Source organism: Homarus americanus, unplaced genomic scaffold (genome assembly GCF_018991925.1).
Source record: "Homarus americanus isolate GMGI-L3 unplaced genomic scaffold, GMGI_Hamer_2.0 scaffold2539, whole genome shotgun sequence".
Taxonomy (NCBI): domain Eukaryota; kingdom Metazoa; phylum Arthropoda; class Malacostraca; order Decapoda; family Nephropidae; genus Homarus; species Homarus americanus.
Window position 1 is genome coordinate 1,382,021 of NW_024725489.1, and position 27,980 is coordinate 1,410,000.

Sequence of the window (27,980 nt, forward strand, 5' to 3'; positions counted from 1 at the left end):
CAGTAGCAAAACAAGCAACTACTGCATTGTTATTAAAAAAAAAAAAAACCCTAAGATAATGGATATGTTATCAACAGGCCTATACTGTAATGGGTGGACCAGCTGCAAGGTTTAGTTAAACTGGCTTGCATACATTCTGATGATCTTACAGTAAATTTTTTTTACTATGATTTTAATTTGCTGTAAATTTTGTTACCCCATGACATATAATAAGCATTTTCTAAGGCGAGTCTGTAACCTCCAAGTTTGAACCTGGTCACATTAACTGTGTGCTGTACAGTACTCATGTCATAGATAAGCATTATCTACATATATTAATGTGACTAATATCCTTGGATCAGGATCACACCCTAGACTAGCAGAAGGTTCAATGTTGGGTCTAGTAGTAAAGTGGTTATTACCCGAGGTCAATATCCTGCCAGTCGAGGGTAGCCTTACAATATTGTAGTCTTTACGTGACCAGTGATAAAACTCCTTTAGAATATTGTAATGTATATACATTTAATTTCTTAAAAGGATAAATATCTAAATAACAAGTTGACAATCATAGTTAGAGGCTACTGTACTGTACTCTATTTTGATGCAATCTTTTTGCAAGCTCAAAATATATTATTGCTAAATATACTTGCTTAAAAAGCAGTAAGACTTATGTATGTACACTTTGTAAGAGAACTCTGTTACTTCACAAAAAAGTGAAAAGATTGTCAAGTGTCAAAGGACTACAAATTACAAAAAATAGAGAGCTCTGAAATAGTCCATCTAAGGAAGCAATAATTACATCCTGATTAATGCTACATTGCTTTCCTATAGTAGCTTTCAACTGAAAGACAAGAGCAGGAAGTGCGCAGTGGAATGCCAGAAGCTTGTAACAAAAATAGCTTTCTTAATAACTGGATTAAAGTACACTACACTAAAACACAAGAAGCATTCAGTAGAAACATTAAATACAGTACAGGCATCAACTTCTGTTCAGTGAAATCAATTACAAAAATTAAATTATCAACCAATCACAACTCAAATGAAATCCTTCAAATCCAAACATTACATTACATTCCATATAACCAAATATTTATACATGTTGCTGAAAAGAAAACGTATGATTATTGAAGGAGAGAGAGAGAGGTGCACTACTGTATGGTGGCGGACTGGTTACCATACTGGGTTGGCTGGCAGTCCACTGGTTGTGGATTCAAATTCCCATTCCGGAGGTAACATGTAATTTATATCCAGTGTAAGCCAATACAGGAGGTCCACAGGTTATGTACAGCCTACTTACGAACAAGGTCCTGTAAAGTTAAAAATAAATAAATAAAATTTTTTGGAGATTAGCCCACCAAGGCACATTAGGCTTCCAATATCTTCCCAGGCAGTCGTACCTGTTTGATAGCTGCCCACTACTTACACCTGAGGCCTTATTTATTACTTTCATTTATTGTATTTTGTCATTCTATTTCTTTTCTCATAAATTAATTGATTTTAGATGTATATAAAGGTTTAGGCTATAATATACAGTAGTGGGATTTTAGACCTTGTTATATAAGTACGGTGTGTGCTTCGACTTAAGAACGTCCGTAGGAACGGAACTCGTACGTAACCCGGGGACTGCCTGCATGAGACCAGTAGGACCATATCCTCACCAGCTTATAGGAAAAACCCAACTGGTTCACATATCCTGTTTCAATCTGTAATATGATGCCAGGCCTAAGAGGCAGGTGTCCTGGGTTGACTCAAATTCCACGGAATATTGGGTAACCCTTACTAGACTACAGGTCACTGTCAGGGCATATCCTCACAATGTGGTGGGGGTGATGTGGGTGGCAATTGTGTACAGTGGTACTAAGACGCTGCCAGCCCTCCCACACTAGATGTAGCCCTCCACACATGCAACATCGGCGGACGGCCCTGCCAATCCCGGATCAGCCTCTCGAGTCCCCTTAGAGCTCGCCAACGAAGGTGACATCCTTAATAACTCATACCATTGTATCATAGCTGGATGATAAGTGGTGTGTGCATGTTACAAAGAATAATGTAAATCCTACAGTCATTGTTTGTAGGCCAAGGAGCAACATTGAAAGTTTAATACAGAAGATAAATAAAGACTACATAGTGATCAACGCCCTACGCCCCAGTTGATGTTCCGGAACGTGTGCCTTTTCGCTGCATTGTTTGAATGCCCAGCGTGGGTTATCATGTTCCAGTGTGACTATTTGCATGTCACACCACACGCTCGGCCACAGTGGAGCTTCCTGAATGTAAGTACCTACTTTTGTTTGTTTCATTTTCATTGTTTGTCCATTTTATTATGTTGTATCAAAGTACTATTGCTAAAAGTAGTGTAGTATTACTGGAAAACAATTCTATGATTATGTTATAAATGTATTTATTTGTAGAATTATTATTCCGATAATCCTTTATATGCATTACTTGCTCTACCAAACACAAATACAACCTGGCGACAGACTGCGTGTGTGTTACCGAGCACTTTTTATAAAAAAAACAACTAAAATATTCAAAATTTATTATCTTTAAGAAATAAGTACTGTATTATGATCAGTAAATATAAGCATTACTGGCCATCCCAGACACAAAGACAAGCAAAAAATGGCCGTTAAGTGCGTAGTGATCACGGGTGCTAGCCGTCAAAAGAACACTGTCCCCTTATCTCCCTCGCCACTGAGGCCCCAGGGAAGTTTCTAGAGGGTCAATATCGAGTTTTTCTTAATTATTTGTTTATTGTTTTATCATTTAAAAAGGTTCAATATTATTTTAGGAAAAGTTATTTTCTCGATTTACCCCGCGTGGATGATACGGCCAAGGGCACCCTAGCCTGGGGCGTAGGGGTTAATAATGAGGGTGTACAGCAAGTAGACAAGTAGAGCATGGAGGAGAGGAAATGTTTATGAGATACAGCTGGTGGAGTGTTTGTTGAAGTACCAGGCAGTGAGGGTTACTTGCACAACAGGATGAGGAAATATTGTGATTAAGAGGAACATCTTGATGGACAGATTCACAGAATTTATCTTGATCAAAGTTAATGGATGATGTTCTGAATAAGCTGTCTTGTTTTAGTGATGGCACAGGATATGCAAGACTGTAATGAAATGGGTGACATTCTTTTCCTCACAGAGCTTGAAGAAGAGCAGTAGTTTGAAGTATCTAAGCTTCCTTAAACCTCATCTTGAAATTACTGTAAATAAACGATAAACTTGGATTAGTTGGAAATTATATATTGAACTTGTACCAAAAAACTGTTACAGCAGGATTCAGACGTCTGGTTATCCATATACAGTATCATTTTATTACCCCAAAAATGACTATAATATGGAAAATACTTAAACTAGATACAATGTACAAACAGCACCTTTCATATCATTTAGTGAAAAGCTTCTACCATCATTCCTTATACTGTACTTCTCTACTAACCAATGGTTAAACAGCTTCAGAGTGAAGTGATGATGAAGTCATGTCTGGAGTCGACATTGAACAACAGTGCACCTGACAGTATGTCATGGTGTTGAATCGCGTTGTTTTATAAATACTGTACTACAACTTTGTAGAAGAAACTAACTACATTTTGTATTCACAACTAGGAAACCTGAGTTTGGTCTTCAGTGATTGGTTAAGCTGACATGTACAGTACTGTATTTGATAAAATGATGAGTCACTTGTTGTCACTTACAAATACGATGAGAAGATAGTCTAAGTGAAGCTCAAGTTTAACCAGCTAACTTTTCTTCATCTTGTTTCAGGTATGGTCAACATAGGGTGATAAAACTACTGTACATTGTTAACTTGGAATATCACTAACAATCTGGACTTTCTTAAGTACCATCAATATAATATTAACCAAGGATGCCACTTGTGACTTAACGTGCAGTAATACATTTTGAAGCCACAAACACTTCTTTTCCGACACATGACAAAAATGTGATCCAGCGTAAAGTCTGCCATCATCAGAAACAGCAGCGGTCGCACATACTACCACAACACTTTTGTTACCGATTCAAACTGAAAATATAAACTGTAAAGTCAATTTGTGACAATAAAATTTTATAACAGCAACACAACCAAAAGAAGGAAGATCAAATTTTTTTAAAATGTACTGTACTCCTGCACATACTTTTTGAGCACATAAAAAGCTGTGCATGAAAAGAAAGGTGTTACCCCACAAGTCACCAAGTTTATGCTGAACACCAACAATAACCACCAGTTTGAAAACAAGACTTGAGTTTTTATTTGGAAGCTAAATTATCGTGCAGCTGAAAGTTTAGTTCTATAAAACACTTATATAGTAAAATAATTACACAATATTACAACCATTTCTATTGCAGATTATAGCCTAAAATGTTCCACGAGGAACTTAATTAAAGCTGTCATAACAACGATGGCAGCAAAGCAAATGAATACTTCTTATATAAAATATAACAAAAGGCTGCAAATCTCCACACCCTGAATGTCTCCATACATACACTAGTTTATATACTGTACCTGGGAACTACTCTCCCAGAATGAAAAATTAAGCAGTTGACAGTAATGCTAAGCTTTATGTGAATTAAATAACTGTATCTACATCGTAAGCAAACTATTGGCACTTATTAAAACTTACATCTAATGCTCAGTAAACTTATGCAAAGTTTTAAAAAGATCTTGGAAGAAAGTTATTCTGTGAGTGCACATCACAGAGGAGAAAACAGTTTTTTCTTGAGATCATGCTATAGCTCTACAGTTACATAAGATCCTTTTTGCTAATTAACTGGCTATATATAAGTAAGTGAGGGAAGGGCTGGAAAAGAATGAATGTGGAAGCATAAGGGCATGTACATATTTTTTGTGAGCAAACAAATGTAAGTTTCTGTGCATGTCTGTTGCATTTATAAATATTAAAAGTAATTTCTTGGTTAACCAGAATTCCGGGGATGGGAGATTTTTCCGGCTTTGAAAGTTCTCTCTTTACCAGGAAATCTCTCATTCCCAGAAGTGCTCTACACCAGCTGTTCTGGCTAATGGAGATATCACTGCATTAGTATTTTAGAATGATTGAAATTAATAATATTGAACCACAATTAAAAATATACTGTACAGTACAACAATATTTTTCTACGTCATAAAAGTTCTTGAAATTATTCTTATTTAAATTCATACATACAAACTAGCACTTTTCGTAGTACAGTACTGCATACTGTACTGTAAAGTTGAGTAGAGCAGAATACAGTACCAAAGAAAACCTTGAAAGTAATGGTTCCTTCATGATGGTAGCTACAGTACAGTATTGAGAGGGAGGGCACTTAAGGGTGAGCTTACTGACCAACGTTGGTCCCATAACAATAAACTTATTCCAGCTTTCCAACAGTTACTGTATCTTATTGCCGTTACTTCCCCAACAGTCAATTATTTCATATTCCAAAACCCTCTTAATGTTTGTTCTTCTCATTAACAATCCTGCCCATCAAAACCCCACACAGTACAGTGCAGCACACCCATACTGTACCTCTTTACTGTTATTTTACTATAAAAATAAACTATCTGATATACCTAAATAATAGTTTTGCTCCCAATGAACTGTATCCAGACAGACACTTGTATTCACACAACATAACCAGATACCATAAACACTTAACATTAACAGCTGTATCATGGGACTGGTTATAAATGATTTATCAAACATTACAGTTTACATGACTTGCATACAATTAACATATAAAGTAAGGGATTCTTGTGAGAAGGTACAGTAACTGTGATTTGATTTTTAACAACTGAATGAGAAAAAACTTAGTATTTGTCTTAACATTTCATCACCTTTCCTTCATTCCTTCTGCTTGTCTTTTAAAAATAAAGAAGAATCCCAATGCACCAAAAATTTCTACTGCAGGTAGCTAATTAGTCTATACACCAATTCCCCCATTAACATCGTTGCTAGGTTCCTGAAAACCACGACTTTAAGTGAAACAGATTTTACCATAGACACAATGATATAAATAGGAGTTATATTCCTTGGGTACATTTCTGATTAAAAATTTTTCACAAAGTTCCTGAATAAAGATAAAAAACAACACTACTATATTCTAAATATAAATAAATGTGGACTACACATACAAATAAGAGTAATAAACACAAATAAGATAATATTTCCTTGATGGCTGATGCAGTAGTGGACATAGTGTTCGTACAGTTGTAGGCTGCAAACCGACAGCTCTTACTATGTCCACAGCTCGCTGTCCTTCAAATCTCTTTACCACATCTAATTTAACACTTTCCTCTTCTTTCTGTGACCACAACCAGTAATGGTGCATAATGCACATTTAGCACTCGCTGTTCTAGGGCTTAAATGAATTTATACAGTGGCCCCTCGGTTAACGAATTACCTTCCATAAGAATATTCAATTCGGTTAACGAAATTCTTATTAAAACGTTTCGACATGCTTTGGTTTGCTCACCAGCTGGAAGATTAGTCCGCCAATACATAAATCGGTTCTAGGGCTTACATTCGTTAAAATTGGAGTAAATATCAAGAAGGTTGTACTATTCAATAATTTTCCAAGTTTTATATTAAAATTTTTAAGTCATTTTAACACTTATTTAACATAATTGCAGTACAGGGAAGTAGTTTTTGGTGCACCCAACAGCCACTTCACTCACTCACCAAGGCCTCAGTTTGTATTTCTGTTCAGTGGAAGGAAACATCTTGCTTGTGGGTCTCTTGAACACAGAGTATTTTTACGTTTTTACAGTACAATTATTGGTCATTCTGAAATTTATTTAACATATTGACAATATATAGTGCAGTGCAGTGTTGATTTAAAGAAAATATTCTTGAATTACACCGAGTGAACTTAAAATTTTATGGGTGAAATGACAGCATGAAGCACAGGGTGATTTCTCTTCCACCCCCACTTCCTTCTCTTCTCCCTTCTCCTCCACTCCCACTTCTAATTCCCATCATCATCAACCAGAAGCCTTCTACATACACACCTCAAAGTAAGTGTACTTTACTGCATTTTCTTTTACTTGGTATGTAATTTTTGGTGAGCTGGAACCAATTGCCCAAAATCCCATTGAAACAATGGTTTCGGTTAACGAACGACCTTCTGGAACGAATTGTGTTCGTTAACCGAGGGACCACTGTAATTGGTTTTTAAGTGAATGTTGGAAGAGCATCAACCAACCACCAAAACAATATCAAACAAATATGGCACCCATGCTGGCCGCTTACATAGCAGGCTGTTATCACAGTCAGGCGCTGAACAACCTTTGTACTAAGTTTTTTAAATTATTGTATATTTATAATTTTCATACATTATTTTTTCAACGACATTGACAAATAATGTTAATGGGGGAATTGGTGTACTCAAGTTTCTTTTCAAAACAAACTTGTATGAACTATTTAAAAATAGCAACATATGTGGTGCTAAGTAATTAGAATACAGGGGTATTTAAAATTACTTTTAAAAATTTGTAGTATCATTACTACCAGTGTTTCTTTAAACAATAATTTTATAAGTGTAAACCTCGAGTTAGATTTATGGAGTGCCAGTTTGGCACAATGTTCATGTTGCAGCAAAACTTTACTTCTATGCTGCTGACAACAAGCTAGAGATGAAAGAATCAGCATTGTCTAAATAAAGGCTAAAAGTACTACCTGAAACCTAAAGTCAACTTCCATCTGCTACACTTAGCTATCCTTAATGATCATCTGTACCAAAATAAAATTATGCTCATTATAATAACTATTTAGACCCTTTGATGAGCGAAGCTTAGAGGAAGACTAGACCATTAAAACATCTACTTAGTCTTGGTACAGTATTGTGATATCACAAAATTCCAGTAATTTACTATAAACTTGTCAACCGAGTATAAACCTTTTTATTGTTAACTTATCTACATTTAAAAGTTTATCCAAGCGTATAAACCCTCCAAAACTACAAAAGATTTTAAATATTCGTGCTATAATGTTTACATTATTTTGCAAAGTATGTACATTATTAACATCCTATGTGTGAGCACTTCTCAGGTCTTGGTGTCCTCTGCAATGGGCTGTTGTGAGGTTCGTGCAACAGGCAGCCTAAGTGTTGGGGTGTCACCTGCAGGCTTCTGAGCAGGTGTTCCAGATTGTTTCACATCTATACTTGTACCTTTTTGGGACTCATTATGTGGCACCTTACTTACCCCATTTTGAGAAGTTTTTCCTGGTGGTCCAGTGCTAGTTACACTAGAATTCCCAGATGTGTTAATGTGTGCTGGTGTTGCTGTGGTAACACTCTCTTTGGCCTCTGCACCTTTATCTGTATTGTCACTAACTACCTTACTCTCAAATGATTGTGTCTTTGATTGCATATTTTCTTTGTTAAAGTTTTTAGTTTTATTAAATTTACCAAATTTCTCCTGTGCTGTAGACATAGTGGAAAGCACTGAGGTAGACATGTTATCCAGCTTACTGTCAGGAGCAACAAAGAAAGGTGTATGAACATTGTGAAGGCTGCCATTTTTTACCGATGAAAACTCATTGACGTCAATCAATGAGTCGTGTCCTTGATTCATGCGGTTGAAAGCATCGCACAGACCAACGACGGATCCAATAGCACCCAGCGTTATCAACAAAATGTCGAAATACCTCTGTCGCCTGGAGAGTCGCCTGTAAATTTGAACATTGCATTAACAATTAATATGCCACTAAAACTAAAAAGATTTGAAAAGTAAGCCGAGACCAAGTAATGAACCTCATGACTGTTTAAACTATGGTGACGTAAATAAGTTGTTCATCATTTCAAACAACTAATTAATCCAACACCCTAAATATATAACTTTAACCAAATTGATTTAATGGTTCAATGCTTTTAACATTTGCCATCAGAAGAATTAAAAAAAAAATGCATATTATTGAGGACATAATAACTACAGTACTGGTTGATGATGACCCTAACAAGGTCACTTGAAAGTGGGTCCTGTAACCTTAACTGCTCATTTGAGGGACTGTGAATGCAACACACCGTGGACTGAGTCTTTTTGGTATACAAGGTGGCAGTAATAATTGTGAGGTGCCTTGGGTATGAGCCAGTGACCCTCAGGACAGAACATGAGAGCTGTAGCCACTCGCCTACATCCTCAGTTTACAGTACAGTATTAAAATAATATTACTGGCTGGTATCAGTGTGATGCTGTAGACAAAATTCTTACAACGCTCATTCTTGTAGCGGAATTTTTTACTAAAATAATTAAAATCTACAAATAAGTTAAAAAGTTCCACACAAGACTGCACAGCAATGCTCTCATATCATTGAGTCATACAAACGAAAAGTGGTATTGTACTACACATTCTCAAGCAACCAATGAAACGGGTACCCCATTGGAGAGTTAACTCAACGACCCAGAAAAGGAATGAGGATGAGAGGGTATGTGTGTGTGTAATAGTGGGAACAAGAACTAACACTTACTGTTTGAATATTGAGAGATGGAAGGCAGCTGGAAGAATGAAGGCCAGGAGAGTGCAACATGTTGCACCAACCAAGCTCATCAGAATAGCAAAGTTGGGTACTGCACTCACCACCAATCCAGTCAGTACAACAAGTATTAACCGCAATATATTCTGTAAGAAGATTTATTACTTACTGCCGTGTGTTAAAATAAAATAACTGCATCATACGTATTCTGTAAATACATAACAAACACAAGAGTGATTTAAAATGAAGATATATACTGTACTGAAGGTTGCTTCCTTACACTAAGATATAGTAGATAAAACTTTTAAACTAAATTTTTCCATTATTTTTGAACCCCTTTATTGCTAAAATGAAGGGTGACTAGAACTGCACACACACAGAGACAAGGAGGATATACTGATATAGATGAAGAGGGTACAGTACATTATATGGATCTACACAGTGAGGAAGTATTCATGAAGTGCTCTAGAAAGATAGAAAATTTTCTTATACTGTCATCATTTTTAAGCCCATCTCACCTTCAAGAATCCTGTTAGAACTTATATTAAAATTATTTTCCTAGGCAAAACAATATTTATTCCTAAATGAAAGATAACTACACAGTACTCATAGTCATAAAATGAACTGACACTTGACTTAATGAAGTCTTAAAATCATGAAACAAGCTGGAAAAATTATCTACTCACTCCTCTGTATGAAATGTTGACAATTCCCAGAGTTTTGTCCATCAGGTGAGTAACCGGGAACATCATCATTGGATATGTGAAGAAGAGGGAGACCCCAAGGCAGATCTTGACCATGGCTGCAAAGTTCACTACTCCAGTTCCATGAGGAAGATTCAGTGTGATGATGTCTTTGGTATCTGGGAGGCAGGAAGGAAGTTGGGTCTGATTAACGGAGACTCGGCCATGTTCACTAAACTTTGACTTTCCATTTTCCACCATTTTATTACAATACATAGACTAAATATTAATTCTTGACTCTGCTTAGTGTGTGCTCCTACACCCACAAGAAACTTTCTTGCAAATGAAATACAGTGGGGTATGCTATAACGAACAGATCCTACTACGAATATTCCTATAACGAACGGTTTTACCTATAAAATTGAGAATGCTATAACGAACGCAACTCCTACAACGAACGCGGATGAATATGGGACTATTTCGCCTGGCGCATGAATATTGTTGTACCACGACCCACAACAAGAGCGTCAGGCGCCATCTTTGTCTCATTGTGTAGCCAGTGCACCACTGTTATTGTTGAAATTTCGTCTTTTGATGTGGAAATTCGCGTTATTTGTATAACTATTTTGTTATACAAATATACAATTGTAAGAATGAGTCGTCCAAAGCGAGTGAGAAAGCTAATAACCCTTGAAACTAAGAAAGAAATTATAAAGAAACGTGAGAATGGAAGAAGCATTGCGAAACTTAGTGATGAATATGGGATGGCTAAATCGACTATATGTACGATTTTGAAGACTAAAGAAGAGTTAAAAACTGTCCAAGTGGCTAAGGGAATCTTTAGACTTAGCAAAGCAAAGTGTAATGTGATTGAAGAGATGGAAAATTTACTCTTAGTGTGGATAAAGGAGAAAGAAATGGCAGGTGGTAACATTAGTGAAGCTATAATTTGTGAGAAGGCCAGACAATTGTTTGAGGACCTTAAAGCCAAGACTCCCAGTGGAAGTGATAGTGATGTGCCAGTGTTTAGGGGTACCTGCATGCTGAATAACACTAAGGTAAGATAAAGTACCGTATTTTTTACATTTTCCACAGAATTTTTTCAGTGTTAAGTGGTTGTATTTGGGGGCCTGGAACGGATTAATCCTATAACGAACGAATGCTATAACGAACGAGGTTCTGGAACCAATTACGTTCGTTATAGCATACCCCACTGTACAGAGAATTGAGATAAAGAATAATCTTTCTGGAAACTAACGCGGGCCAAATGATGCATAGCCAGACACTCCAAAGCAGATATAGAGCATTGTTAGTCCCGACATCGTACAAACAAAGATGGAGCGAAACTTATCACGCTTGTGCTCTGCCATTGACTCTTCAAGTGAGAGGATCATTCCTGCACCCTGGAGGAGAAGAAAAAGCTTAATATAGTTGTTACACATTAAGAATGTTTTCATTTATATTACTGTACTGTATGTTGTTCAGTGAATATTACTGTACAGTACTTAAGAAAAACAATCACAGGAAACAAAATAATTTTAAGATTGAACAATAAAGTAAAGTATTTAGTGTCACAGGAGACAGGTGATAAAACAATGATTAAGTTATCACGGTAAATATTAAATCACGGTACAAATGATTTCAAGGAAATACAGTACAATACTAAAGGGCTAATAACTTACAAACTAGACAATATTGATGAATATGTGGGTTGTTGTTGTGGTTAACATCATTTGAGTTTTCTGCACACACAACTGAGCCTCTAATAACACAACACTAAATCAATGCAAATTGACATAAAGTCACATGATCTGATGACTGATTATACAGTAAAAGGCTGGAAGTACAGGTAGCTAATTGTTTTACTATCATCCATCTTTTTCTTACACATTTTGCTGTTATACGAATTCTTAACAACTAATTTATTGCATTGTCAACATTAGCAACTTGTTGTTGATCTTTTGAGCAACTGATAATGTGTGATTGTACTGTACAGAAAAGTTAGTATTGAGGATAATAGAACAGAACAGTAGTCTTGTTTTAGCTTATTACTGAAGAATTGTATAATGTTATCTAAAACTCTTGAATGAAACACACAGTACATGTATAGTTCTTACCTCATAGCAATAGATAGCTACAGCAAAGAAGAAAGGAAACCCCTTTATGGAAAACTCCTTTGGAGTAAAAGGCACCTCCTCTGAGTGAGAGAAGTCAAACCAGAAGACCACTGTTAGAGCGAGCACATTGGAAACCTGTGCAAATAGGCTGAAAAGGGAATGAAAACCATATCAATAATTATCACACAACAATGAATAATAACCTTCAAGACATGATGTGTACTATATACAGTGGGGTATGCTATAACGAACGGATCCTACTACGAATATTATTTAATAAAATTTTTTTTTTTTTTTTTACTAATTTATTGTTTTTTTATTACAAGTATTAATGATATTCTTTATTTCAGGGGTTTAGAAGCATATTTAGGCACTTTTTTACAATTTTTACAATTTTATATTATATTTTTCAGTGTTGAGTGGTTGTATTTGGGGGCCTGGAACGGATTAATCCTATAACGAATGAATGCTATAACGAACAAGGTTCTAGAACCAATTAGATTCGTTATAGCATACCCCACTGTATAGAGCTGTGAGTGACAGTGTGTGCGCGTGTGGTGATAAAGATGGACCCAGTGAAGGTGTTGTTAGCACACATCACAATACAGCAAATGGTGTTGACAATACAGGAATGATGTTGAATATAGTTTCTAATGAATTATTTATAATACTGTACAGTGTAAAGATATTTCCAAATTGAACATATTCCTCAAAGTTTACACTCCAGTACTGTACTCTTAATTGAAAAGTACAATAATAATAACAAACATTAATACCTTTGTGAAGATGATGTGTCTGTTGGAAAAGTATACAGTACAGTATAATGATCAGAGTTTGTAAATGCTTTACTGTATACTATCATAATAAAATGTAGTTATGCTTGATAGTAAAAAGTTAGTTAAAATGAGTGTCCCCACCATGCCATACAATAGTTTAAGGGCCAACAACCCTGCCTGGCTGTGTGACTCCTAGGTCAAGACATTCAAATACAGGTATGATTTAATGAGTCAGGACCCCATCAAAACATCACATTATTCCTAGGCAGAAAAATTTACCTGAATATGGCCAGTTTGTTGAGGTGCCTCAGTAACGTGAGGCAGTAAAGAGGAGGTAACAGTAGCATCAGCCATAATCGTTGACTGAATCTTGGTATGTATATGTTGAGGTTCTTACATAAATATATCAGGTACCCACAGCAGAACCCTGTTAAAGATGGTAAGTTTATACAGCTGTACTGTATATTGTATTTTCAGACTAATGAAATTATCATCAATGATGAAGATAAAACTGTATGGTATTTTTAATTACACTATTACTTCAGTATACAGCACTGCAATAATAAGTTACTTGTACAGTAGACTCGCAACTTACGCGGGGGTTACCGTATGTTCCTGGGACCCAGCATAAAGCCCAAAAATGCGTACAGTCAGAAACACTCCTAAAAATCTCCTAAATTGCCCTTAAATCACTAAATATATATACATATACACCAGAACTAAAAAATCACTACTGTAATGTAATATCAACATCAGTAACAAGTGCATAGCAGCATTAAGAACACAGACACTACCTGTATGTAACAGACATGTAGACAGACACGTGTTGTTATTTTGAGATTATTCATCCCCTTCCCACGTCACCATGGGGGGATCGTCAAGCTCAGATAACAATGCAGGGGAGGATGTAGGCAGCTCAAGGTCACTGCGAGAAGTTGAGGGCATTGGCTGATCTGCTGACGATGTTGATGCTGAGGTTTTCTTAAAGAACATGGTGATGGGAAGCTGTCGTTGTTGTTTCTTAAGCTGCTGGAACATGATCCTATATTGAGGGATTCATTCGTCCTAACTTGGAGTACTGCTCTCATATCTGGGGTGGCTCTTCTTCTGTTCAACTACTAAATAGGGTGGAATCAAAGGCATTTCGTCTTAATTAACTCTCCTCCTTTAGTCGACAATCTCTCTTCCCTTTCTTTTCGCCGCAATGTTGCTTCACTTTCTCTCTTTTACAGGTACTTTAACGGGCCATGTTCGGTGGATTTGGCATCCTGTGTACCACCAGCAAGGCCGTGGGCTCGTAACACACGTCTTGCCCGCGTTGTCCACTGTTTCTCTGTGGATGTCGGTCACACGAGAATAACCTGTTATAGTACCTCCTTCTTTCCTCACACAGCCAAACTGTGGAATGCTCTGCCTTCTTCTGTGTTTCCATACTCTTACAATGTCTCACTTTAAAAAGCTGGTTTTCCGGCATCTTCGTGGTGTAGATTAACACAGTACTGTATAACCTTTTTCTTCTCTATTTTCAATTTCTTTCCGTTCTTTTTTTTGCCCCCCAGGCTCTGTTGTGGGTCGTTTGACCTGTGCTCGGTGGGCTAATTTCCGTAAAAAAAAAAAAATAAAAAAAAAAATACTCATACACTAAGTTTTTCAAGTGTTTGGCCACCTGAAACACTTCACTAAACTTGTGTATATCCCAATATGCTGGCTCTTTTTGTTCTTCATCATCGTCCCTACAGCCATCGCTGCCTTCTTCGTCTGCTCTCACTATTTCCTCCAACTTACCATCAGTCAGAGTTTCCATGTGCCCTTCAATTAATTCCTCGATTTCCTGGTCGACCATGTCTTCAAACCCAACACCACCTACAGCCCTGGTCACCTTCACGATGTGCCTTACTTCAGAGTCGATCATAGGGAATCCTTTGTAGTCACACACACAATCACTCCACAGTGCCTGCCAACACGAATTAACTGTCTCTGGTTTCAGTGTATCCATGGCCTCCTTCACAAAACTGATGCAATTGGCAATGTTGAAATCCTTCCAGCTTGACATAACACTCTTGTTAGTGCCGTCCTCCATGGCGTTGCGAATGCAGACAAAGGTGAGGCGTGTGTACTCTGCCTTAAAGCACCGAATCACGCCCTGGTCGAGAGGCTGGAGGTGGTGTTGGGTGGAAGGAACACTACCTCGACATCACTGTGTGCGAATTTTATGGCATTCGTGTGGCCTGGTGCGTTGTCAACAACCAGCAACACCTTGAAAAGCAGGCCCAGCTTCTCTAGGTAGCTCTTTACCTTGGGGATAAAACATTTGTGGAACCACTCAAGGAAAAGCATTGCTGTCACCCAAGCTTTCTTGTTTGACTGCCAGAAGACGAAGAGAAGATTCTCATTTTTTCCCTTCAGAGCACGAGGGTTGGCAGACCTATAAACCAAGCCTGGCTTTATCATATGCTCTGCTGCATTGCCACATAGCAGGATGGTGACATGGTCTTTCGCAGCCTTGAACCCAGGGGCCTGCTTCTCAGACTTGGAAATGTAGGTTCTGGTTGTCATTTTCTTCCAAAACAAACCTGTTTCATCAGCGTTGAAGACCTGCTCTGGAAGATATCCATTTTCCTCAATCAATTTCCTGAATTCTTCTGGGAACAGCCGTGCAGCTGCCTCGTCCGCCAATGCCGATTCGTCAGTGAGTAATATTTTTCAAGTTGAAACGCTACCTGAAACTGCTGAGCCAACCTGCACTGGCTTTAAAATTCTTCTCAGAACTGGTGGATGCTTCGTCCTCAGGAACCTCAGATTTAAACCGGTCATAAGGACTCGGTGCCTTCTCCCTGAGCACGTTGCCGTTGATGGGGACACGTTTCTGGTTCATATCCTCCACCTAGATATAATGCCTTCTGCACCTTCACTAGAGTTATGTCTCTAACCTGGCTAGTCACCTCAGCAGTAAATGAGGCACTTGTAGACATAAATTCACGAATTTCCCACTCTGAATCTTAATGGATCTCAAGCTTGATTTGTTCTGCCCGTACCTCCATGCCACAGCAGTGATCGACATGCTGCCTTTTATTAAGTCTAACACGGCCACTTTTTCTTCCAAGGTCATCACAGAGCATTGTTTCTTCACTGGAGGACCAGAGGCAGAGGTTGGCTTGTGTTTGGGCATCATTAACGAGTATGAGAGAGGTTTAAGCGCACTAAATTGACACACACGAGAGGCAGCTGTTACTCGGACAACTACACGCACGGCAACTGAGACAGACAGAGGTGGTGGGGTGGTGCATTTGGTGGGCTTGCGACCCACTTTGAAAGTTTTAACCTTGAAATTGGAAATTGTAACCTAATTTTACTCCGCGTATAGTTGAAATCGCGTAAGAAAAATACGCGCAAGTTGCGAGTCTACTGTACCTTCTTTCACACCAGTGTAAACTTTCTTATTTTTACCAGCGAGTCTTTATCCAAAGAGTACTGTAGTCTAAGTCAATCTTCTCTTATCATACAATAAATGTGTGTGTGTAGTCTACATCATCCTTGACTCCACTACCTTGAGACAGTGCTTTATCTTACCAATCTGAGAGACAACAATTGCAATGTCTACGAGCCTCTTGCCACCTGGCCCCAGAGCATACAGTCCCACATCCCCATAAGTCAGATCTGTTGAGGGAGTGGGAGGATGTCGCTCATCATCGTCCTCGTCGTCTGATGAGTCTGGTGGAATGAGTGGTACCTGTGGGAGTATAATATTATGTACAGTACTTCCCATGTACTGTACTACATTATACAGCAGTCACAATAGTTGTCATCGTACAATCAAATTACAAAATGCCACACTATATAACATGGCACTTATTGTCTAAAATCCATTTCAGTATTTTGCAAAAAATTTTTATATACACTATATATAATGTTAGACAAAAGTAAAAAAGGGCCACATTTTAGTACAGCATGCCCTTCAAATTCGAAGGGGTTAGGTTCTCAAAATTGGCACGAATCGCTAAATCCGCAAATAACATTTGCTTAGCGCTGCTGGGGTCCATTTTTACTCATGTACAAAGAAATGCATATTCCCTTTATGTGTTTGCCCTTAGGACAATTATTTCTTTTACCTGTATTGTACTGTATATATGTGTGTGTGTAGACTGTTACGACTGTGTCGTATTTTTTCTATTATTTTTTATAACATGCTTCCATGTTGTTCCATATTATTCCTGTAATGATGTGTTATATTTACTATTATATAATCTAGCCACTTTACCCTGTGCTGTTAAGGTTTTAACTGTTATTATTTGTTCAAGCCCATCTTATTTCTTCATTTAGTATTGTAACAAGCATTCTTTGTTTCTCTAACGACCATCTGTATCGTTAAACGACCCATGTTTCACCGGCGGGTCGCATTGGCGGGAGCCGACCCTATATATAGTACTCCACGAACAGACGGAGTTCAGTCCAGTCCTCTTGTCATTCAGTTCACGTTCTTTTGAGTGTCACCCATCATCTGTTACTTATACAGTCAACCCTCACATTACGCGGTCCCGCATTCCGCGTTTCACCGTTAACGCGGTGCCCTGCCGGAACCTAACATGCTCACATTCCGCGGTGCGTGTACCCCATTACGCGGAGAGCGGCTGGCAAGCCGCGCCATTTTTGGATCCAAACCTCCCGCCATCCGCCATGTTGTGTAAGAGGCGCGAAAATGGTGCGCACAAGGTCGCCCAGTCATCAAAACATTACCAGTTCTTCACCCGCCACCCACTACAGCCGGCCCAAGTCAGTGATAGTGATAATTATAGTGAGGATATGGACTTATATGAACTTTGGGGGGTTTGACAAAGAGGCCCTGCAAGCCTCTGTGGTGGATAGTGATACAATTGATACAAGTGATACAGGTGAGGGCCAATAATCTGCCCTCTGCCTCGGAACCAACCGCCCATCCCCGTGTGCCCAGCCATCTTTTCTACCAATGTAAGTGTTAAAAAACCTAATATTATTGATATTTCTCTTAATTATTAATTGTGTGTGCATGCCATCATAAAGTTAAGATAATATTTTTACTACAACATAGTTGTGTGTCGTCAAAAAGTGGAGTTTGGGGGTCGGCCTGGACTCTATTTCAATTAATCCCATATGTTATGTTATTCACTTTACGCGTTCCTCACTTTCCGCGGTACCCTCCGGGTTACATTAACCACGTAAAGTGAGGGTTAACTGTACTTAAATTTATTTCTGTGTTGTTCCTGTTGCCACCAATATGGTATATCTATGCGAGTACCTATTCATGTCTCTTATGTGTCCATCAGTGCTTGCTTAGTTACATTTAAGTAATTCAGTGTTGTTTCACAATAGTTAATTTCAGTGTTAGTTTTTATATGTTTATGCAGTGTTAACGTAACCCAATGCTTTATTTTTATTCTTTTGATGTTACGATGTTTTAGTATCATTTGTGTCTTAAAGGTTTCGATAGTGAATTAATTTGTTGTGACAGCCTACGAGGCTCTTTATTGTCTTAGTATTTTATTTAATTAAGTTCTTAAAGGTTTACTTTATTTATTTTTATTCCCTTTTGATTTGCTTCACTTTTCTTTTTGTTTGGTTACGCCTATAACCTGTCTACTCCGTGCTGTATTAATAACAAACCACGGAGTGGACTTGAGGGTAGACTCAACATTATTAATTTACATTTGTTTCTGATTAATCGTGAGAGGATTTTCCCATTATTATTTATTTTTATGTGTTTTGTGTAAATGTCTACACACACACACATTTATATATATGCTGTATATACAATACAGTGATCCCTCGGTTAACGAAATTTCGGTTAACAAATTCCTTACGAATTTTTCCCAACATGTTTTTGCCTGCTCACCAGCTGTAGTATTAGTCCGCCAATACAGTAATCGGTTTTAAGGCTTTAATTTGTTACCATTTGAGTAAACATCAAGAAGGTTGTACTATTCAATAATTTTCAAGTCTTATATTAAAGTCTTTAGTCATTTTAACAATTATTTAACATAATTGAAGTACAGGGAACTAGTTTTTAGCGCACCAAACAGCCACTCAACACACCCAAAATGGCATCAGTGCGTGTCCCTGCTCAGTGGAGGAAGCTTCTTGCTGGAGACTCTCTTGAACATAAACTATTTTTACATTTTTACAGTACAATTATTGGTCATTCTGAAGTTTATTTTACATATTGACAATATATAACGCAGTGCAGTGTTGATTTAAAGAAAATAATCTTGAATTACACCAAGCGAACTAAAATTTTATGGGTGAAATGGCGGCATGGGGTGCCTTCTCTTCCACTCCAATGCCTTCTCTTCTCCCTTCTCCTCCACCCCCATTCTAATTCCCATCATCATCATCAACCAGGAGCCTTCTACATGCACACCTCAAAGTAAGTGTACTTTACTGCATTTATTTTTAGTTTGTATGTAATTTTCGGTGAGCTGGAACCAATTACCCAAAATCCCATTGAAACAATGGTTTTGGTTAACGAAATTTTCGGTTAACGAACGACCTTCTGGAACTAATTGTGTTCATTAACCGAGGGACCACTGTACATGTAAAGGAAATTACTGTCTCTAGAACGAATGTTTCCCTGTCCCGGCCACGATAATGCTGGCAACTTTAAAACTAACCGCAGACATTCTTGGGTACATCCAGGGTGTCATCTGCGAATAATAGAGGACCGCGAAATAAAAATCCATGAATTATCCGGGCGTACTGTACATATTTTAATAATTATAACTTAAACAATAACTAAAAGGTGAGGTGGAAAGATTACCTTTGTGTCCATGACAATAGATCGGCCACCTGCCCTACCACCTGAGGTGAGGATAGCATACTTACAGTCGATAAGCATGAGCATGGCTGACACACTGAGATAGCCAACCAATGCCATGATCAATGCTCCTTCCATAATGCCAGCCTGAAACACAACAGTACAGTACCTACCATTACTACATCCAACAAGAAAATGGACAAGATTATCACTCACCATCACTTTTCATTTAATAACTTGGGAGATACTACCAACACTGAGGCAAATACTGTATTAACTAAATTTCACCTGAAGCTTAGTGCTTATAAAATGAAGGGCCACTTTCAATATTTTTTTTGAGAGAGAGAGAGAGAGAGAGGTGCAGTCACAGGGAGAGAAGATTGAAGATAAATGAGTTACATTACCACAGTTGAAAAGCAAACATGTAACTACTGTATCACTCACTCACCTGCCTCCCTCTCTCACCCACCTGCCTCTCCCCCTCCCTCTACATCTCTCACCCACCTGCCCCCCCCTCCCTCTACTTCTCTCACCCACCTGCCTCTCCCCCTTCCCTCTACATCTCTCACCCACCTGTCTCTCCCCCTCCCTCTACTCTCCCCACCTGCCTTTCCCCTTCTACTCATCTCACCCACCTGCCCCCTCCTCTACTTCTCTCACCTGCCTCTCCCCCTTCCCTCTACATCTCTCACCCACCTGTCTCCCTCCCTACTTCTCTCACCCACCTGCCTCTCCCCCTCCCTCTACATCTCTCACCCACCTGCCCCCCCCTCCCTCTACTTCTCTCACCCACCTGCCTCTCCCCCTTCCCTCTACATCTCTCACCCACCTGCCTCTCCCCCTTCCTCTACATCTCTCACCTACCTGCCTCTCACTCTCCCTCTACATCTTTCCCATCTCTCACCCTCCTTCTATATCTCTTACCTATCCTGTCTCTCATCCTCCCTCTATATCTCTACCCTACATGTCCCTCACCCTCTCTCTCTCTCACCAATAAACATATTATATTAATATACTATAACTGGCCTATCATTAATGAATATTAAATAAAGCAATATTAGTCAAGATTTGCATAAACATTCCTTAGTTATTTAAATAAAACCAATACTGTAATGGGATGTATACAGTACAGACATGGGTAACACAATATGTACCTCAGTGACACAAAATGAACAGAACATGTGTAAACTTGGAGGAGACATTGGAGAACAGCAGGTTTACTGATAAAGAATATGGTGTGATGCAATAGATAAGTCAAGGAGCAATGTAGAGATAAGGAGTGCATGGAGTATACACAGAATGATGTGATGGTACTGTACTAACCAAATATTAGACACTACACTATAGTATACATTCCTGTATATATGAAGCCATTTACAGGAGATGGGAAAAATTATCACATAAGTTGAACAATATAAGACACTTTTCTAAGTTAACATCAAGACAGCCAATACTGTACAAGTCTTCTTCCAGAGGTGCTACATATCAAGGGTTTGTTAAATGTAAAACCTCCATCTAACGAATTATGCAGAGAGGAAAGTCCGTTATATTGAGGGCCCACTAGATGTGACGTCCCCATCTACCGGATTATATGGAGACAGAAGTACATTGGTTTATAGGTATATGGAGGTTTCACCGTACACTAACAGACCAAATTGAGCCATGCCACACCTCAGCTCAGATCATGTGTTTGGCTGTGTATGATAGCATGATGCCTGCCTTTATTTACCAAACTGAAAATATTACTGTACTGTATATTGTGAAAAGGGAATATTTACCAAGTGTGACTGAACAATGCTGATGGCCAACTCGATGTCATTTTCTTTTTCTTTTACACTTAATTAAATTCCCTACAGCTCAGGTAACTGTCCCTCTCTTTTCTTAAAGTTATTAGCTACCTAAGCCATAAATTTTCAGTATGAGCTCTCTCCTCGTTAAAGACCTTTAATTAATATGAGCAGCCATAAGTTAACCAATCTTTTAATTAAGAGGGAACAGATATGAGGGCAAAAAGTTCATTCATAAGGGTAAAAAATGGACTTGTAATATCAAACATTCAGTAATAATGGAAAATTTCAACTTAAATACCATACTGTCCAGTACAGTACTTGTAGTGAAGGTACAGTACAGTACATAGCTATATGTGGTGAAGGTCCAGTACAGTACAGTACACAGCTATATGTGGTGAAGGTCCAGTACAGTACATAGCTATATGTAGTGAAGGTACAGTACAGTACATAGCTATATGTGGTGAAGGTCCAGTACAGTACATGCTATATGTGGTGAAGGTCCAGTACAGTATATAGCTATATGTAGTGAAGGTACAGTGCAGTACATAGCTATATGTGGTGAAGGTACAGTACAGTACATAGCTATATGTAGTGAAGGTACAGTACAGTACATGCTATATGTGGTGAAGGTCCAGTACAGTATATAGCTATATGTAGTGAAGGTACAGTGCAGTACATAGCTATATGTGGTGAAGGTCCAGTACAGTACATATATGTAGTGAAGGTACAGTACAGTACATAGCTATATGTAGTGAAGGTCCAGTACAGTACATATATGTGGTGAAGGTGAAGGTACAGTACAGTACATAGCTATAGTAGTGAAGGTACAGTACAGTACATAGCTATATGTAGTGAAGGTACAGTACAGTACATACTATATGTAGTGAAGGTACAGTGCAGTACATAGCTATATGTGGTGAAGGTCCAGTACAGTACATATATGTAGTGAAGGTCAGTACAGTACATAGCTATATGTAGTGAAGGTCCAGTACAGTACATATATGTAGTGAAGGTCAGTACAGTACATAGCTATAGGTAGTGAAGGTACAGTACAGTACATAGCTATATGTAGTGAAGGTACAGTACAGTACATAGCTATATGTAGTGAAGGTACAGTACAGTACAGTACATAGCTATATGTAGTGAAGGTCCAGTACAGTACATAAATGTAGTGAAGGTCCAGTACAGTACATAGCTATATGTAGTGAAGGTCCAGTACAGTACATATATGTAGTGAAGGTCCAGTACAGTACATAGCTATATGTAGTGAAGGTCCAGTACAGTACATAAATGTAGTGAAGGTCCAGTACAGTACATAGCTATATGTAGTGAAGGTCCAGTACAGTACATATATGTAGTGAAGGTACAGTACATAGCTATATGTAGTGAAGGTCCAGTACAGTACATAGCTATATGTAGTGAAGGTACAGTACAGTACATAGCTATATGTAGTAAAGATACAGTAGAGTACATAGTTATATGTAGTGAAGGTACAGTAGTGTGCATAGCTATATGTAGTAAAGGGGTGATCATGATTCAGGTAATGGTGACTTAAGCAGGACTTGTTATCTTATCAGGTCACAACAGTTATTACACATGAAATAGAATTCCTTCTTCACTAGCAACCATTTTAATAACCAAAATTCTCTTCTAAACATTAAATTTACACACATAAAAAAAGCATTTACTAGTGAACATAAAAAAATTAGAAGTACAGTTTCTTAGAATGGACAAAAATGCTTCATAATGATAGGTACTGTACTGTCATTATCCTTAGCAACACTTTCAAGTTTATATAAACGTTGATTATCTAAGATTGTTTCCTGTTTATTGAGCATGGTACAAAAGTAGTACAGTATGTAGTACTGTACTGTCAACATCATAAACTTAGTGTTCTCCATACAACACTATTGTTTCAAGAAGCAATCTATTTTTTCTTTATAATTACTATATACAGTACAGTACAGCATATGAATTTTTAATTACAGAACTTGAGTAGCCAATCAATATACTAACCAATGACAATTCTCTTTTAAATCTGTGTGTGTGTGTGTGTGTACAAAACTGAGAAGAATGAACACAGATCTAAGAAAACTGCAAAAAGTAAATAAAATAACATACAGTACCTTAATAGTACAGTACTCAGTTTTCTGCCTTATAATGTTCAGTATATACAGTATACACTATATAAAAAATGGTTCATAATAATGGTTGCCACTCGTGTAACGAGGATGGCCAGCCCAAGGGCCACCTAGGGGTGAATCTGTTTAAGGTGTAGACCAGGGGTTCTCAACCAGGGGGGAATTTCCCCCCTCAGGTTTTCAAGGGGGGAAAAACTGATACTAATATAGAAAAAATAAAGGATTTTCAGTATTATATGCATATTATTTGGAATGCACTTTTTGAGGCAGACAATCTTGGAAAGGAGGGGGGAATGACATTCTGACATATGGTGAAAAGGGTGCATGGGGCAAACAAGGTTGAGAACCACTGGTGTAGACGCTGTTGCCAACACAACAACCACACCCTAAGTTTATGAGTTGAATGACCCAGTGTCAAGGAATAGTCAGAGAAGACCGGACACTTGCCAACTGCATTGGCTAACCATTACCCCGGAACACGATCCACAAATTGATTCACGTCTAGGTTCCAAATTACTGCTGGGCAGACAGAGGCAAATGGCTTAAAGTAACTTAACCATAGTTTCACCCTGCCCGGGGATAGAACTTGGATCCACTCGCTTGCGAGGCGAGCATGCTGACCATTATGCCATAGGTTGTCTAGGCGAGCATGCTGACCATTACACCATAGGTCGTCTCTCTCTCTCTCTATTTACAGGTGTGCTGGTGCCACAAGTGTGCTACAGGTGTCCTCATACACTTTAACATTTTTATTACATACAGAATCTCTAACAGATGTGGTAAGGATGTAAATGACCTTACTGACACTTGCAAAATGAAGCTTCTTTAGAAATAAGAGGAATCTACCAATAGTGTGCTATTTCCAGCCAGGTTCTGTGTACCAAGCTTAACCATGTCGGCGGCTGTTGTGTATGTGTGTGAGTGTGTGTGTATGTGTGTGTATAAAAACTAATTGTAACCTAACCAAGCTATCAGTCTTTGGTCATGGATTCCTTGGACCAGCTCTGAAAACAAGACTGGTGCTTTGATTGGATATTTAAAAAATTAAATTGTAAGATTCCACTTGCCTTTCTTTCCTTGTCACTAGATTTACATTCAATGCAGAAAAACTAACAAACAGCTCTGGATTAGTTAAGGTTCTGTCCCCAAATTAGAGGTAAATCATCACTAAAACTCCATTCCCTTATTTCTTGACATATTTTGGCAGATCTTCTCTGATACCTTTGTTTTATGCAGAGAAAAGACTGTACAGTACCTGGTGGCAGAACATGACCCAAGGTGATTTTAAATAACCACAGCTATTACATACATGAAATAATGAGCAGATAAAATGTACCATATAAAAAATTAATATTGTATAAGCCTCTGAAAACCTCAATTGAAAAGTGGATGAAGTGTAAATCATTTAAAATGGCCTACAACATGAATCAACCAAACCTAACCCAACCTGATCTAACCTTGTGGGTTAGGTGTGGTGTTGAGGCACTTCATCTCAAATCCATAAAGAAAAAAACATCAAAACAATCAGTAACAGGAACATTATAGCAGTACTATATAGAGTACTAGGAAATTTTCAACATCGCACATTTACAGGATAATTTCTACAAATAATTTCACAGTTCGTGTTTTGACGAGTTACACTCAATAGTGCCACCACCACCTACCCTTCATTGGCCTATTTGGGCATCTGGGAGAACCCACAATTTTTCTACTGAAATTCTAATAAACACATTCTCTGTCTCCTAAAACTTACTTATATTAACACTGAGAAAATCCCTACCTAAGAGTATTTTGTCTGTGCCATACAAGGTCTATCAGTTCATATGAGGCATTGTGGATATAAGTGAACAACCTAGCAAAAATCATGGTTTGAGAAAATTTGCCCTTTTTTTTTTATTTACACAAAAATTACAATAATTCAGCCAAATGAGTCATTGTCATGGGTTGAGTAAACATGATATTTAGAAAGGTGTCTACCTTATTATGAGAATACAGCTCCTCCCCGACTTACGACAGGGTTAGGGACCCAAATCCAGGTCGTAAGTCGAAATGGTCGTAAGTCGAAAATGCTTAAATAATACAGTACATAGAAAATCTAAAGCGGGTGTCTCTTTTTCTTCTCAGCACCACAAAACTCTCACTTTTAAGCTTGCCAGCAATTTTAAAGTGAATTACAAATAAAAATTTTGTCTGTGTACTGACGTTGGGACTCGAAAATACGTAATTTGACCAAATTTTTGTATGACTGAGGCAGGTCGTAAGTGCGGGTGGTCGTAAGTGGCGTAGGTCGTAAGTCAGGGAGGAGCTGTACATCAACATGTTTGGGGAGGTGGAAGGCCCAACCATCTCCCCAGGTCGTCGCTGGTGTCAGCGAGCCTAACACTGACATAATGCGCATTTGCCCAACATACACCCCTTGAAATGAATGTAAGTTTCTTGATACCGATGACGACCTTGTACCTTGGGACAGTGCCCATTTTCTTCTACGTATTCAGGTGAATTTATATTAATAAAAAAAATGGACTTTGCATCCATGTCGAGGTCATCACTAATATCCACAATGCTTTAACTTGCTTTTAATAACTTCAGTTTATAGCAAGAGGATGCCTTGATGAATAGATCTAATACTGTCACTTGTCTGATCTCTCCTTGCATAAATGTGCTCTAAACTGATCAGATTGTACAACACAGCCCATCCTTTTTATTTTATGTCATATTTATGTAATAAATAAAACCAAGACCAAAATAGGTGGTCAATTTAGGATAGTAGCCAGGTTTCGGTTAGGCTAGGTTAGGTTAGGTTAGGGCAGTCAGCACCAGAAACGAAGGTCAGATTCATTCTAATCACAACAAGAACCATAAGAAACAAAATTACGGAAAAATCAAAACCTGGCTGCTATCATAAACTGACCAAATAGGTATATTTTAGTTTCGACCATCTTAGGAATTTAACCCCCACCAGAATGGGGGGTCAAGTCTCTCCGATTATGTTAAATATAGTTCCTGGGTTTTGTGGCTAGGTTAGGTTGGTTAGGTTACATTAGGTTAGATTGGATATCTAAATACAAGGAAGACAAACTAAAATTGGTCATGACCGTCTGCTGCTTTTCATTGAAAATGGGTTTAAAAATACCCAGTTTTCACTGATTTTATTAGAGGATACTGTATTATGTTGGGAAACATATAAAAAATGACTGAAATCATGTGCTAACCTATATCTTAACTTGTCTATATCTATAAAACTAAGCATTTACACAAGAAAATGAATAGAACTGAAAGAAATCAGCATACAACACTGTCTAAAAGCACCCCCATAATTACTGAACCACTGACGATCATGACAGGCATATTAGCCATAAAATTTTACTGCAAAATATCTCAACTTTACATTGTAAAACAAGTAGGTCAGCTGTGCATATAAAACATTAATACTGTAAAGAATTAGCGTCCTCACTTCGTTTATTGTTTATACTGTAATTATTGATGACTGACCCGCCGTTGATTGTTCAAAGAAAACGAATTAAAAAAATGCTGCAATTTCATTGTTTTATAGTGGACACTGTCATAGTTTTAAAAAATATGTTAAAAAGTGGATATTTCTAAATTAAACTTACCGGTAACCTAACCTTGGTTGATAAGAAAAAATAAGTGGCAGAAGTATTGTTAGAAGACCTCACCAAAGTAACCCACCTAACGTTACCTAACTTGCTAGCCATGAAGCTCAATCCTCCGGACCCCCCGGCATATTAAACAGAAAAAATACTACTACTAAATGATTTAATTTTTATTTTTTTCGTGGACGTGAGAGCATAAACATATACTGGCGACTAGCATCGATCGGATACGATTGGCTGTGTACCACAGCATATCACTGCTGAGAAAGACAAAGTAGTGCACACATAGTTGCCTTATTTTCTACCAAAGGAAGCAATTTCCCCAAAAATAATTATTATTTAAGACCTCACTGATGAAAATATAGTAAGAATATAAACCTTAAAACATATAATGCGTATGTGGGTTCGTTGTCAATATTAGCCAAGATGAGTCATCTGGTCTGACAACCTACACTCACCTCTCTATAGGCATATGGCAGCCCCAACATCCCAGCACCAATGAAGGACACAAAGATGTTGGCTGTCACCTTAACGGGGCTGGTGATACCCATAGTTGGCCTGCCGACCCCCATAATGTTGGTGATGTAGAGTAGTGAGTGGCTGTGGCTCACATCACACCGTGTTACTCCTCAAACTAACAG

At 38.1% G+C, this 27,980-nt stretch overlaps 2 protein-coding genes across 4 annotated transcripts in view; one reads left to right on the top strand and one right to left on the bottom strand.

Moving 5' to 3' along the window:
• On the bottom strand, positions 1–27,930 carry LOC121864947 (amino acid transporter ANT1-like). 3 transcript variants are annotated; one of them, XM_042364160.1, is made up of 10 exons: positions 27,798–27,930; positions 19,798–19,941; positions 16,581–16,740; positions 13,290–13,437; positions 12,235–12,382; positions 11,376–11,520; positions 10,121–10,296; positions 9,429–9,580; positions 8,488–8,629; positions 1–3,187 (listed from the first exon to the last, which is right to left on the bottom strand). In XM_042364160.1, the coding sequence occupies exons 1-10, from the start codon at positions 27,909–27,911 to the stop codon at positions 3,185–3,187; spliced, it is 1,332 nt and encodes a 443-aa protein (XP_042220094.1). In that variant the 5' UTR covers positions 27,912–27,930; the 3' UTR covers positions 1–3,184. The 3 variants fall into 3 exon arrangements, with proteins under 3 accessions (XP_042220094.1, XP_042220093.1, XP_042220092.1); XM_042364158.1 differs by lacking the exon at positions 1–3,187 and having other exon boundaries at positions 7,010–8,629; XM_042364159.1 differs by lacking the exons at positions 1–3,187; positions 19,798–19,941 and having other exon boundaries at positions 7,009–8,629; positions 27,798–27,911.
• Positions 27,842–27,980, top strand: part of LOC121864948 (probable dolichyl pyrophosphate Glc1Man9GlcNAc2 alpha-1,3-glucosyltransferase) — a 30,591-nt gene continuing 30,452 nt past the window's right edge. The window contains exon 1 of the mRNA XM_042364165.1: positions 27,842–27,980. The gene's annotated coding sequence lies outside the window, so the exon portion shown is untranslated.

What these genes read in the sequence shown, in the direction of transcription:
- LOC121864947 (XM_042364158.1), bottom strand. Translation starts at nt 27,911, where the DNA reads ATGGGGGTCGGCAGGCCAACTATGGGTATCACCAGCCCCGTTAAGGTG. An exon ending in TGCCATATGCCTATAGAGAG is followed by an intron (nt 19,942 to 27,797) that starts GTGAGTGTAGGT and finishes GTTGTGTTTCAG; the next exon opens with GCTGGCATTATGGAAGGAGC. An exon ending in AACAAACTGGCCATATTCAG is followed by an intron (nt 12,383 to 13,289) that starts GTAAATTTTTCT and finishes TTCCCTTTTCAG; the next exon opens with CCTATTTGCACAGGTTTCCA.